The sequence below is a fragment of the Mesocricetus auratus genome, unplaced genomic scaffold (assembly GCF_017639785.1).
Source record: "Mesocricetus auratus isolate SY011 unplaced genomic scaffold, BCM_Maur_2.0 Super-Scaffold_4256, whole genome shotgun sequence".
Lineage (NCBI taxonomy): Eukaryota > Metazoa > Chordata > Mammalia > Rodentia > Cricetidae > Mesocricetus > Mesocricetus auratus.
Genome location: NW_024429182.1, coordinates 79,083,040 through 79,097,186, shown reverse-complemented (window position 1 = coordinate 79,097,186; position 14,147 = coordinate 79,083,040). Strand labels below are relative to the sequence as shown.

At 43.0% G+C, this 14,147-nt stretch overlaps 1 protein-coding gene across 1 annotated transcript in view; it reads right to left on the bottom strand.

Moving 5' to 3' along the window:
- The window catches only part of Dnah3 (dynein axonemal heavy chain 3), a 162,522-nt gene extending 151,096 nt beyond the window's left edge, over positions 1 to 11,426 (bottom strand). Inside the window, exons 1-6 of the mRNA XM_040755449.1 lie at positions 10,957 to 11,426; positions 5,928 to 6,032; positions 5,219 to 5,441; positions 2,786 to 2,858; positions 2,089 to 2,263; positions 1,177 to 1,366 (exon numbers count right to left, since the gene is read on the bottom strand). Coding sequence (XP_040611383.1) covers positions 1,177 to 1,366; positions 2,089 to 2,263; positions 2,786 to 2,858; positions 5,219 to 5,441; positions 5,928 to 6,032; positions 10,957 to 10,986 — 796 coding nt within the window. The 5' untranslated portion in view covers positions 10,987 to 11,426. The remainder of the gene's footprint in view (positions 1 to 1,176; positions 1,367 to 2,088; positions 2,264 to 2,785; positions 2,859 to 5,218; positions 5,442 to 5,927; positions 6,033 to 10,956) is intronic.
- Between the last annotated feature and the right edge of the window lie 2,721 nt (positions 11,427 to 14,147).

Sequence of the window (14,147 nt, the reverse complement as noted above, 5' to 3'; positions counted from 1 at the left end):
TACATTTTGAAGTGTGGATGTCCACAGTGGAGTGTATGTCTGTCACCTCAGAGTCACCTGAAGCTTGTCATTCATGCTGAACCTTGGGCTTTACCCAAGATGCACATCTGCTAAACCAGAATCTGCTTTTTAACAAGATCTGCACCAGCGTGCCTGTGCAAAGATGGTTAGTTGAAAGGGGAGCAGTAGTAATGATAGAGAGGATGGGAAAACATTTGAATTAAAAGCTACATGGTATTTGGGGGAGGGGGAGTTCAGTGAAGTCAGGGTGGTGACTGATAAATGGCCCTGTGACCATCTTGATTGTCAGTTTGATTGGATTGAACGATGCCTGAGAGATTAGTATGGCACTCTCCTGGGTATGTCTCTGGGGGCGTTCCTAGAAGTGACTGGCATGCAAGCCAGTAACTGAGGATGCAGATGGAGGCCGTCCAATGGGATGGAAGCCTGGATAGAACGAAGACCAAAGGAAGAAGCCTGCTAGCACACACATGCTCTCTCCTCTCTCTCTCTCTCTCTCTCTCTCTCTCTCTCTCTCTCTCTCTCTCTCTCTCTCTCTCTCTCTCTCTGTCTCTCTCTGTCTCTCTCTGTCTCTCTCTCTCCTCTCTCTCTGTCTCTCTGTCTCTCTGTCTCTCTCTCTCTCACTCTCTCTCTCTCTCTCTCACTCTCTCTCTCTCTGTCTCTCTGTCTCTCTCTGTCTCTCTCTCTCTCTCTCTCTCTCCCCTCTCTCTCTCTCTGTCTCTCTCTGTCTCTCTCTGTCTCTCTCTCTCCTCTCTCTCTGTCTCTCTGTCTCTCTGTCTCTCTGTCTCTCTGTCTCTCTGTCTCTCTCTCTCTCTCTCTCTCTCTCTCTCTCTCTCTCTCTCTCTCTCTCTCTCACTCTCTCTCTCTGCCTCCTGGGCTGGAGGAGGTGAACAGCACACAGATGGGAACACATGTCCCTGCTGTGATATTCTGCTCCATCACAACCCAAAAGCAATGGAGGCAGCTGCTCGAGTTCCCAGACCTGGGAAACCACGACACAAAATGAACCATTCTTCTCCTGAGCTGATTTTCCTGGCTGTCTCATCACAGCAACAACGAAGCGACTGACACACAGAGGAAAGGGAGTGCCCTGCATAGGAGCTCCATGCCCACTTCAGCCCGGCCTTACCGATGCCCACTTCAGCCCGGCCTTACCGATGCTTTTCATGAGGCTACAGTAATAGTCGCTTTCCTTCTCAGACCTAAGAGCGACCTGCAGGGGTTCCAGGGCTGGGGTTGCCAGCAGCACCTTTGGAATCAGCTTGTAAATTCGCACCATCACCTCCTCGTCCTCGGGGGCAATCATGTCTTTTCGGATGCCGTTGGTCAAGTAGTAATAATATCTCTTCCATAAACAAAGAAAGAAAAAGGTCACGACCGAGTGGCTGTGCCCACGTGTTCCACCCACCAGCCAAGCAGCCGCCAAGCAGCAGAGGACCCCAGTTCACACCAGTGGTCCATGCTTTTGTCCCTTGCCACCATGCTTTCGAGGTCAATCACTTCACACACATTGCATGTGACAGTCACTGGTAGGTTCTGCACACTGAAGGAGAAGACAACTGCTCAGTTCTGAGTTTTAGTTTTCCTAAGGGGAGTTAGAGATCTTACTCACTAGGCATTTCCCCCATTTTCAGAACGCACAGGCTGCATTCCGATTATGATTGATAGGGTTGCCAGAAAATGCTATAGACCACGATTGTTTACTCACACACAAAAGTCATCTTCATTGTTTATCTGAAATTCAGATTTGAGTGTCCTTTCTTGTTTTGCAAATTTTGGCCACTCCCTCCTATCCCCCCACCTTCACACTCCCCCCTCCCATGGGCTGCCATGTGTCAAACTGTGTGCTAGGGACTCACCAGTGTCTAAGCTCTGCACCTCCACACGCCCCTCCCCCTCAAACAGAGCAAACAAGCCTACACACATAGGAATCCTCAGTCAGTGGTCTGTGGGGAGTCTGGGCTTCAGTGTCCTTTTAACATCCTGGGTGACTGTGTCACTCACAGCTTTAAATCACTCAGATGCCAAGGTAATCTATCCAAGCTGGGGGCCATAATAAGACAGTACCTCCAGGTCTAACTCAGATGGTTTTTTCTCTTTACTTTCTATTTCCATCTCCTCTTGCAACATCACATCCATCTGTTGTTCTGGACTCATTGGTCTGCTTCCTGGGTGGGCCAACCAGGAGTCCATGTCATACTTCATGGGCAAGGAGGACGAGTATTTGCAGGCCAATGGCATCCTGGAAGGTGGGTACAGTTCCACTCATAGGGGCCCCACAGAGGCACTGTATTTTGTCAGATCTACTTTTCCTAATCTGAGGATTGCAAGGGAATTCCTTCTCCATTGTGATATCTAGTAACATAGAATTCATGTACCTTAGATTACCCAGATAATCACCCACATATGTAACACTTCACATGCTGTGAACACTGGCTTTCCTCAGTTCATTAACTTAGTTTCATACAGAGCCTTGAAAGATTGCTGGGGGAAAATGAACTACTGGGTGTCTGACAATGTGTTGAAGCCAAGAAGGAGAATATGACTTTTTTTTTTTAATTTTTGGAGACAGGGTTTCTCCATGTAACTGGCTGTCCTAAAACTCACTATGTAGACCAGGCTGGCCTTGAACTCACAGAGATGTGCCTGCCTCTGCCTCCTGAGTGCTGGGATTAAAGGAGTGTGCCACCAACTCCCAGCTTTTCAGAATGACTTGGTTGGGTTCAATCTTCTCTATTCCATGACACCCATAGTGACACCTTACCCAGTGGCATCCTCCTTGACTTTGAAGGAGAACTTCATTTTCTTCTTGGTGGGCTCTGATGAGGATTTAGATACTGTGAGAGAGAAGAAAGAAAAACGTCAGGGATGGGAAGTCTTGGGCCATTCTGTCTGTTAGGATGTGGCCCGTGGGGATAATCTGGGAGAAAGTTAAGGGGAATGGACATGGCAGGGTGTTGGGTATGTTTTGTCTTGTTATTTTGTGTTTTGATTCTTTTTTGTTTGTTTTTTTGAGACAGGATTGTTTTGGAGGCTGTCCTGGAACTCGCTCTGTAGACCAGGCTGACCTCAAACTCACAGAGATCTGCCTGCCTCTGCCTCCTGAGTGCTGGGATTAAAGGCATGCATCACCAATGCCGATACTTTTGTTTGTTTGTTTTGTTTTGTTTTGTTTTCCAGACAGGGTTTCTCTGTGTAGCCTTAGAGCCTGTCCTGGCACTCTGTAGAGCAAACTGGCCTTGAACTCACAGAGATCCTCTAGCCTCTGCTGAGATTAAAGGCATGCACCAACACCACCCAGCTTGTTTTGATTCTTTTGAGAGATAGAAAATATGAAGAGTTTGATGGGTAGGGAGGTAAGCAGGATCTGGGAGGATGAAGGAGGAGAATGTTCAAAATATATTGTAAGAAAAAAAATTAATAGAAAGGAAAAAAATACAGCATTTCTAAACCAAGATAAACCCTCTTCACATACTGAATTTGCTGCTTTTTTGGCCTTAAACTTTCCAATTACCAGAATGTGATTAAAATATTTCTATTGTTTATAAACTACCCACACTATGTACTTTGTTACAGAAATTCAATCAGGCTTAAGCAAGTATCATGATATTAGCAATTAGGACATCAAACCTAAGTTTCTAGGTGAGATCTGGTACACTGGTTATTGTTGTGTCCTTGAGACAGTAATATGCAAAGATAACATCCTAGAGACATGCATGTGTATTTAACCAACAAGCAACACTGACGAGGGCTACTTCAAGGAATCCTTCAAATGGTATTCTTAGGACTAGCACCATAAAAACAGAGTAAGAAATTCTGAAAATGGAAAGATGCTGCAACCTCTGCTGGTTACTTTTAACTGTCAAGGTGCCTAGAATCACCTTGAGGATAGTCTTAATGGGGAGTTATCTAGATTAGGCTAGCCTGTGGATTTGTCTGTGGGGGTTGTCTTGATTGTTAACAGGATTGGAAAGACCAGCCCTGAAAATGGATAGCACCATTTCAAAGGCTGGTCCAGACCTGTAAAAGAGTAGAGAAAGCTAGCTGAGTATGTAGCAGGCAAGGATCCATGTTTTATTCTCTTTGTTCTTACAGTGAATGTGATGCTCTTGGGTACTACCTTGACTTCATCCATCATAATGGACTGTAATCTGGAATTATAAACCTTTTTTCTCCTGAATTCTTTTGTTTCCTTTGTTTAGGATGTTTTATCACAGTAACAAAAATAAAACTAGAATATAAACACAGACCAACAAACCAACCAACCAACCAACAACAAACCCAGCACTTCTTTAGACATGATGTATTCAATATTGAGCAGACTTGAAGAAAAAATTGGTGAGTTGGAAAATAACAGCTGAGGAATTAACTTATATCATAGAGGGGAAAGTAGAAAATAAGAAGGGGTTTGAGATAGAGAACAGAGTGGTCCCAAAGTGTGTCTAAGAAAAAGTCACAAAAGGGTTCTATAGGCAATTATGTATATATTGGTGGCATGAAAAATAGTTAATGTCTGTAAGACACTGTGGTAAACAGCCTCTAAAATGGACCCCCTCACATGATCCCCACTCCCTGATAGGAGTTTGATGTGAAGCTGGGCCTGGTGATTCATCTAAGGTTAATTTTTAAAAATCTTCTGTGGTTTCTGAGGTACTGGCTCTGTCTTGCACTCTCTTTTACTTACTCCAGTGGAATTTGGAAGCTATGGTTTAAGGTACCCTATGGAGAAGCCATGTGTCAAGGCACTGATATTCATGGCCAGCAGTCAAAAGAACTCAAGATTGTGCACAAGCCTGCAGGAGGATCTTTTCCTGTGTATTTAAATGACCATGGTCTTGACTGCACCTTGATTGTATGATTGTGAGAGATCTTGAGCTTGAACTACCCAACTAAACCAAATAGAGATCTCACCTGTAGAAACAGAGAGAAGATGAATAGGATTTGATTTAAGTGATGGCATTTTGGGGTAATCTGTGATGTAGACCTCAGTAGTTTAAGTGCATTAAACAGTACTGGTGTTTTCAAATGATGCATAAACTTTAGCCATTACAGTAATTTCCACTTCGTAGGTGGATAGAGTGAGGCTCTATGAAACCATTAGGTTCAAAGAAGGGCAGAGTCAAGATGAAAACCCAGGAGTAGAAGCTTCACTTCAAAGCCCCATTCTGCACAAAATATGGCATATTGTCACAAGTACCTGATGATAGCCCCTGACTGGTCTTGTCCCTAGGGATATTGATGGTGACGGGTTGATAGACCTTCAGCAGGTCTTTCAGCTTCATGTCCCGAGCCTTCAAGGAATAGTTGTTACCAATGGAGTCACTGGGTCCGCGGTGGCAATCCTGTTCTTTAAAGGGCACAGCCAGGGTCCAGGATGTACGTTGCATCAAGGGGGGATAAAAGCTGTGAGACATGACAGTCTGCAAGAAGAATAATGTAAAACAGACACAGTCAGAGACATCTCTGTGAGCCTGGGCTCTGCTCCCACTAAGATGGAGTTTTACATGCTTGTAAGGTGTCTATCTTCCACACACCTAGGGAAATACTTTGGGCGTGGACACTTCTCTGCCTAGTGGAAGATTTATGAAGCCAAGGAAAAGAGCTGGCATTCAACACCCAAGAGTTAGGGGACAATAAGCTTTTATTCTTTATGGTCTTGGTGGTGAGATTCATGTAACTTCTCTCATTTTACAAGTGAGGATGCTGAAGTGAAGTTCTATAACACGGTGGGAAAATGGCAAGGTCAGATGCAAACACACCTTCTTCTAACACAAACCTCTGTTCTCATACAACTAACTGTAGTATTTTCTGATGACAAAAGCTGTTTGCATTCACTAGAACTCAGATGAGTACTTGCATAAGAGACGTATGTTCTGCAGGTCTTCTCTGCAGCCATAGGTACTAACCTCATAGAGTTCAGATGGTTCCTCATTTGCAGACACAGGCAAGGGGGGCAGCTCGGGCCTCCGCTGGGAATGGCTCATGTGATGGATGGAGTCATTTTTGTCAAGCTGTGGGAAATGGAAACAAAGCCTCTCTTCAGGAATTGGGAGAGATTTCTGGGCCTCTGGAGAGGGTGACAACTGTAGAGGTTGTCTAGAGTCTTATGCACACAGTGCTGCTCTGGCCTCTCCATCCATTATACACGAATGTTTCCATTTTGAAATCATCAGTCTGTCTGGTCTGCAGCACCTCCTCTTTGGCTTTTCCTTAACAGACAATATGTTTATTTTCCAGCCCTTCAGGAAAAGTCAAGATTTGAGTGTGCTTCTACCCAACTCTGGGTAGCATTAAAAGTGAACTTCCTTTAATTTTTATTCATTATTATTATTATTATTAGCAGTATTAGTATTATTGACTGTGTGTGTGTGTATGTGTGTGTGTGTGTGTGTGTGTATACACCAGGGGTCATGCTGTGTGTTGGAGATCAGTGGACAATTTTGTAAAATTGATTCTCTCCTTCCATTTTTATGTGAATTCTAGGGATTGAACCCATACCACCACGCTTGCAGGACAAGCTCCTTTACCTGCTGAGCAATCTTGATGGCCCCCAAAGTGGATAGTTTTTAAAGTTGATTCCTGCATTTCACATATACAAAAACTTTGCTTAAAAACAAACACAAAGTCAGGCTTGGCATCTCATGTATGTTTAACAAGAATATAAGCAACTCTCTGTGATTAAAAACATGGGTGTGGGCCGGGCGGTGGTGGCACACGCCTTTAATCCCAGCACTCGGGAGGCAGAGGCAGGCGGATCTCTGTGAGTTCGAGGCTGGGCTGGACCGATAGCCTCCAAAACAATACAGAGAAACCCTGTCTCGTAAAAACCAAAAAAAAAAAAAAAAAAAAAACCAAAAAAAAAAAAACCATGTGTGTGAAAGTCACCTTTTTTTTTTTTTTTTTTGGTTTTTCGAGACAGGGTTTCTCTGTATTGTTTTGGAGGCTGTCCTGGAACTCGATCTGTAGACCAGGCTGGCCTCGAACTCACAGAGATCCACCTGCCTCTGCCTCCCGAGTGCTGGGATTAAAGGCGTACACCGCCAACGCCCGGCACGAAAGTCACCCTTTCATCAGGGAGTATACATTTAGGTGTGAGCATCAGATGGGGGATGAACTTTTATTTTCCACAGTTACTCTCAGTTCCCATGTGCCTCTCCTGAACAGAGCTGAAGACTCAGTCCCGGCCAGGTGTTGGTGGTGCACACCTTTAATCTCAGCACTTGGGAGGCAGAGGCAGGTGGATCTCTGTGAGTTCTAGGCTAAGCCTGGTCTACAGAGTGAGTGCCAGGATAGACGGTCTCAAAAAAAACCAAAAATAAAAAAAAGAAGACTCAGTCCCTTAGTGAAAGACAAACATTTTATCTGAGGCTCTGATAGAGACATGCTGTATTGATGGAAGGTTCTGTTGTTTTTTTCAAAATCATTTGAAGGATTTTCAAAAGGCCAATGTTGGTTCTGACTTTAGCTCTAGAATGCAACTTTGAACTTTGTGATAGAGATTTTATTTCTGTGGGTCTGCAAATTATGGCATGCAAGACTGCTGGTACAGGCTGGGGTGGAAGAGTAGCATAGGATTCCCTATTAGCCACGAATCACCAAGTCTAACTAACCACTCACTGATAACCCCTAATCTTCATTAACTCCCCTGGAGATCCTGTATCATTAAATATGCAACACTGTCTACCCAAACTCCAAAAGATTGTATGTCAGGCATGCATAAACTTAAAGAACATTTTTGGGGGAAGTGGTAGCTTCATTCTAATTGATCAAACCAAGAACCAGAAGAGTATCTAACACATCTCCACAAGAAGCCGACTTATCTTCTAGGGTAGTAGCTTTTAAATGTGTATCACCTTTCACTCCAGAAATGTCAGGAATGGCAAGAACCCCTTACATGGCAAATTACTCCAGGAAGGTCATGGGGCCAAAGATTAAATGAGAACAGGTCAAACCATGATTGTAGATGTACTTTAAACTTGAGATCTTTGAAAACATTGAATGGGTTCCCTGATCTCACAGTCTAATTCAGTGTTTCTCAAGGACTGCTACCAATGGTGGCCAATGGATATTTATTCAGAGTAGAGCCGCTTGGTCCCCACCTCAAGCCTGATGCTCTTGAGAACTAATAACCTTGTTATTTTCATCCTACATAACTTGGTATACTGACTTATTCTTTATTGTTGAATTATTGATTTTTTTAGATAAGGATGCATAACTTAGCCTGGTCACAAATTAAAAATCTTCCTATCTCAGCCTCCAAAGTCATGAAGCATCGTACCCAGCTTTAATATGCTGGTATAAATCAATGGTGGTCTATTTGTTCTCAACCTCAACCAAGGACCTGAGAGCTAACCAGTTATCTCCAAGAATTCCCTATTTTATGACTGAAATTCATACCAGATCTGCATCAACGAAGGGAACAAAACAGGAATAACCCCAAATAAACTGTAAATGAATCTGGTCATCCAAAGCAGGCACAATACCAATCAAAGAAGAATCTGGTAAGGGTGTTTTCAAAGATATGAATGCATTTATTATTTCCTTCAAGATCCCAGCTATATGACATGTATTGATGAATAGGTTGGTGCTGTCTGCATTGTGTCTTTGCAAGCAAGAGGAATTTGTGATCAGTGGCAATTTCTTTTTTGGCTTAGATTTTAAAATGTTTTAAATAAAAATCTTCATTCAAAAAGCAACAAATACCACCAAGCAGAACATCTTGAGTAATTTACAAGAACAGGAAGGAGCATTTAAACCCAAAAGCCCCGACCTTGTGGAGTCAGGGAGGACATTAGCATTACCAGGAATGGGTCTCAGTAATTGTGTTTCTGCTCACTGTGGACTAAACCTGATTTCATTGCCAACAGTACCTGGGAAGTTAATCCTTCCACCAGAGGTAGAACACAGTCCTGGTAGAAAAACCTGGCCTATCCTAATTTCAATCCATGTGGCACAGTATGGCTGATCTTAGCCTCCTGCTCTGGGCATGAGGCCAATCAGATGACTCCATCTTCCTAGCCAATGGTGATTGGCTAGAGGATGGCATGTGAGTCAAGTGTTTGACCAGAGTATTTCTTAAGACTTTTGCTGGAGCTACAAAGCCACACCCTCTTTCATTAGCGTCATTAATTGAAAGGCGGCTTATGCCTAGAGCTCCCAACAGCCTTCTCAGCCTCACATGGGAAACATGTGTCTTAAAATAAAACAAAATAGAAGCCAGCAAAGTCACAAGAAAGAGAAAGGTCGCCATTAGTGGAAACACTGTGTCTAACTTGTCTTCTCAGTTGCCTGAACCTAGAAATCCTCGGAGGTGTGAGGCACACTGAATTGTATACACTTTCATCTTCCCATCCTGAGACAGGGTCAGTCTAATAGATGTGAAGACAGCTGACTCAGAAAGTGCAGGACAGAGAAAAGAGACACATATCCCACAGGCAGACAAAGAAGCCATTTTAGGGTTTATGAAAAAAAGAAAACATGAGGCAGTTTGCAGAACGTGAGAACCTTTACAGAAACACATTCATCTTTAAGCTAGTTTATGGGCTCAGACTAAGACATCCAGAGAAGCCTGTGGGACAGGAACACAGGGACATGATGAACAAGACAGCACACGTAGGCAGGAATCAATTCCGCAACGCAACAGAGTTTTCTTGCCTGTTTCTGGCTAGGAATTCTCTGAAGGAGAACTCTTGATGGGAGGACATGAGGAGTGCTGTAACAGCATCCTAGCTATGCAAAACGGTATGCTAACAACACGAATGTCTAAGCATCTTCTTTGGTAAATTTTGGGGAGTCTTCATTCCAGAGCATGTGCTTAGATATGTAACAGATCTAATTTTACAAAGTCCCTACTTTAACTGTTCCTGTGGGTACTTCCGAGTCTTGGCATCTTGGCTTTTTTCATCCAAGATTCTTGCTTGTGGATTGGCAGAAGTATTACACTGGGGCAGTTTGTTTTTAAGGTGGAGTCTACTATGCATCTCAGGCTGGTCTCAGCTGCTTGGCTTCCCAAGTGCAGAGACTACTGGCATAAAGCAGCACACCCAGTTAGACAGTTGATTTCAGACTGCACATGATGGCTTGTGTGGATCTGCTATACCAGAACCTTTCCACCCTGAGTTAAAAACAGAGCTCTTGGCTCTCCACCCTGACACTCCAAATCTGGATCAGAGTCTTTGAGGGTGATTGGCCAAGACTGGTTTCTGATAAGGTTGTTCTTGTTCTGAGACTAATAGACCAGACTGCCTTGTGATGTACAATCCTTTTGCCTTAGTCTCCCAAGTGGTAAGATTACAAGGTACCTCCATGCCTTTCTGAGGCTGGTTTTTTAATTAAAATTATATTTTTAAAATTATTAACTTATGTGGTGTGCATGCCTATGTATGGGCAGAAGCCAGAGCAGGTGCCAAATGTCCTGCTTTGTCACTTTTCATCTTATTCCCTTGAGACAGGGTTTATCACTGAACCTGGAACTAAACTGATGGCCAGTAAGCCCCAGTGATTCCTGTCTTTGACGCTCACACCCACCCAGTGCTGGGTTACAGCTACATGTGTCCACACCTATTTAAACATGGGTTCTGGGGCATGAATTTAAGTTCTCATGCTTGTCCAGTGCTCTTATCCACTGAGCCATCATCTCCCCAGCTCCAAGACTGTGTCAAAATATGCCCCAGAATCCTCTTATATGCAGTCAAAGAAGGGTCCTGCCTGCTGGAGTTTGTTGTCTGATGGTTGGAAGGGAAGAGAAAGGAACAATGGTCTCTACCCCTAAAATTTCAGAGTAAAATTGAAAAAAGTGATTAACATACTTTCTAGGTCAAAGGAATCTAACACGGCAATCTCTCTGGGCAAAATGTCCCTCCTACCTCACACTCTCAATTTCCCACATGTTGAAGACACAAGTACAGAAAAACACACCTTAAACTTCACACCTACCTTCTGAGATGAGCAATCAAGGGAGCTCATGGTGCCTGTTCTAATTGTACCTAGTAAAGAAGGAATAAGGAGTTCTCAGTTTCTCCGAGGATCAGTTTCTCCCATCCAGCTGCTTTGAAATCTGTGATCCCTTAGAGCAGAACAGGGATGACACCAGCAGTGGAATGTTCAAACACTCTGGAAGCTCTGACACAGAGCTGTTTCTCTGAGGTCATAGACTTTGGTATCCCAGGGAGTTCCCCGGCAGAAAGGAAGAGAAAGAAAGACAGAATGAAGAGGTAGCAGGGTATTCTGCCAGAAGTCCTCCTTCAGTCTCCACTCCTTGCAGCGTTTGTTCTTTGTTTCTTTTCAGTAGGCTTCTTGGGACTTCCTAGAACAGCCTGATGTCTCCGTAGAGGACAAAATTGAAGCACCATCACATATTAATACATAGAAGAGGGATCTTGCTATACCAAATAACACCCCTGGGAGCCTAGACTCTTTCCCCTCTTCCTGGAGCAGTTTTAACAGTAGTAGAGTTTGTAACCAGGCCTTGTGGAAGGTAACCAGGCTTTAGCGTCTGTTGCTAAGAGGAGGGGCCTCTTCTGTGCTTAAACACAAGACTGGGCTTGACCTGAAGCATTAGTGACAGAAAGGAAATTGAGAAGGTATTTAGCAATGTCCCAGGAATGTAGCAATAAGAGATCATGATCTTGGAGAGGTCTAAAGGCACACAGGCTAGTGGTTGAGTCCTTCAAGTCTAGAGTTGGGCTGATCTAACTTTGCATTAAGTAATGTGAAGCTTGTGTCAACTTTCATTTTCAAATCCTATACCATTTTCTCTTAATATTGTGAGTACCCACCTCATAAGGGTTGTTTGACCCGAGTTTAATGAGAAAATACAACTAAAACAGTTTGTACACTGTAAATTTATCCTAATTTGCTTATAACTTTCACCACACACACACACACACACACACACACACACACACACACACACACTTTGAGACAGGATCTAAAGTTAACCTTGAACTTCTGGTCATCTGTTTCCACCTCCTTAGTGCTAGTATTTACAGGTGTGAATTCCCAAGCTTAGTTTACGCAGGACTGAAGATCATCAGCTCCAGTGCATGCTAGGTAAACACTCTTCCAAATGGTCTGTGCCCCCAGCCTTTCCCTACTTTCCCACAGTAGTCTTGCATCTAGAGAACTTTCTCTGTCCAGGGCAGGTTATGAATGTTGTGGCTAGCACCAGTATTATAGTTACAGGCACATAAGCACATATACTTGCATATAAATACCAAAGATTCAACACTGCCCCAACACTCAAAGTGCTCATCACATGGCTGCTTTCAAAATTCCCTTAGAACCAAGTTAGACTTATCAAGCTCTTTCAGGATGCTTCAGTGCCTGTGTTTCTTCATCCAGTTTCCCCCTTAACTTCATGATTCTCCCATTTGGAATCCGAAACAGATACACAGTTGTCCAGCCTTAGCTTGTCTTAATCAGAGTGGCTACAGTGTGAAACATGTTTACTGTTTTTTTTCCACAGAACAACTGCCCAGGGAACAAACATTTTCCAGCCCTTTAAAAAGCACCAAGCACATTGGTTTCTTTTTTCACACTTTATGCTCAAGATTTGACTCTCTACACTTCAGAATAACCTGATCGTCCTTGTCCCTTATGTTTCTTATCTTAAAATATGTAGAGGGTCTGGGTTGTGGCTCAAATGTAGTAAAGCACTTGACTATCACATTCAAGGTCTGGATTTGATGCCCAGCACACACACACACACACACACACACACACACACACACACACACACAGTGTATAGTTAGTCCTTTGTATCGGTGAATTGTACACCTGAGAGACTCTCATCCATGCATGTGAGGAGTAGAAAGAGATGAGCGTGCTACTAATGAGTCCATGGCCTTTTGTGTAGCAAGATAGTCTCCATCTGACATTTAATGTGCTTTTAAAAACTAGTTATGGTCAAAGGCATTAAAACAAGAGGACTTCATGTTTACTGACATGAGATGTGCTGGTATTCATGCCCAACAAATAAAGGTTATCTTCTCAACAATTCAAGAGAAAGTCTCATTTTTCCAATTTTTATATTTGGGAATATAGACACTAAACTAACCAAGTAACTAAGCAACCTGACTAGAGTTGCTCCAATAGGTAAACAGCAAAATCAGGACTTGAGTGGTTATAGGAACTGCTCATGGCTTTAGGTAAAAACCTATGTGTACACTGAGGAATGATGAGAGCCAAGCTAGGCTAAAGGTGAGAACCTGTCTCCAAAGAGAAAAAAGAGAGATGGGGAGAGGAAGAGAGAGAGAGAAAAGAAAATGGAAGAAGGGGAAGGAAGAGGGAGAGAGAAAACTAATCCCTTAAGGCACTTGTCTGTTTATTCTTAAGAAATGATGTCAGCCTTAAGACCCTCATTGCCCTCAGCTACAACTCCCCAGAGCTGACATATATAAAATTCAGAATGACCAGGTAGCTCAGAATTTCAGGGAAGCATTTTTTCAGGCTACATACCTTTTTAAATAAATGTATCCCAAATACATATGAGACATGCTTATATCAAAAAGTTATAGTTTGTTTGCCTCAAAAAGAAATTTTCCTTAGAGTTCTATAGTTTCAGTTGCTAAATCTGATAGTCTAGGGCAAGAGGCTAGCTGTATTTAGGTCACATTATGACTCTGGCTAGTAATAGTTAGGGTCAATGCATTGCTGAAAAATTGCCTCCTATTTCTTATTCTTCAGAGCCAGTGCTCAGGGCTGAAAAAGAATTGCTTAACTAGAACAAGTGTGTTAGCTCAATGAGGTTACTATCACAAAGTGCCACAGTCTCAGCAGCTTATTAAAACAAACAACAGCAAAACAAAATAAATAGGAAAAACAAGAAACACATTTCTTATAGTTCTAAAGGGTGGAAGTCTGAAGTCAGATGTCAGCATGATGAGATCACAGGGAGGATTCTAGACTGCCAGCTTTTTATGCTGCTCTCCCCTCTCCCTCCTTTATAAGGCATTATATTCATAAGGGCTTCATCTTCTTGACTAATGGCTTCCCAAAGGCCTGAACCTCCTAATACCATCACACTTGGGGACAAAGAGATAAAATTATTTAGTCCATTGCTGTAGAAGACGGTGGGAAAGCCCAGGAGAGGCTTCACAAGGGTTTATCAATTCTTTGAATGTTCA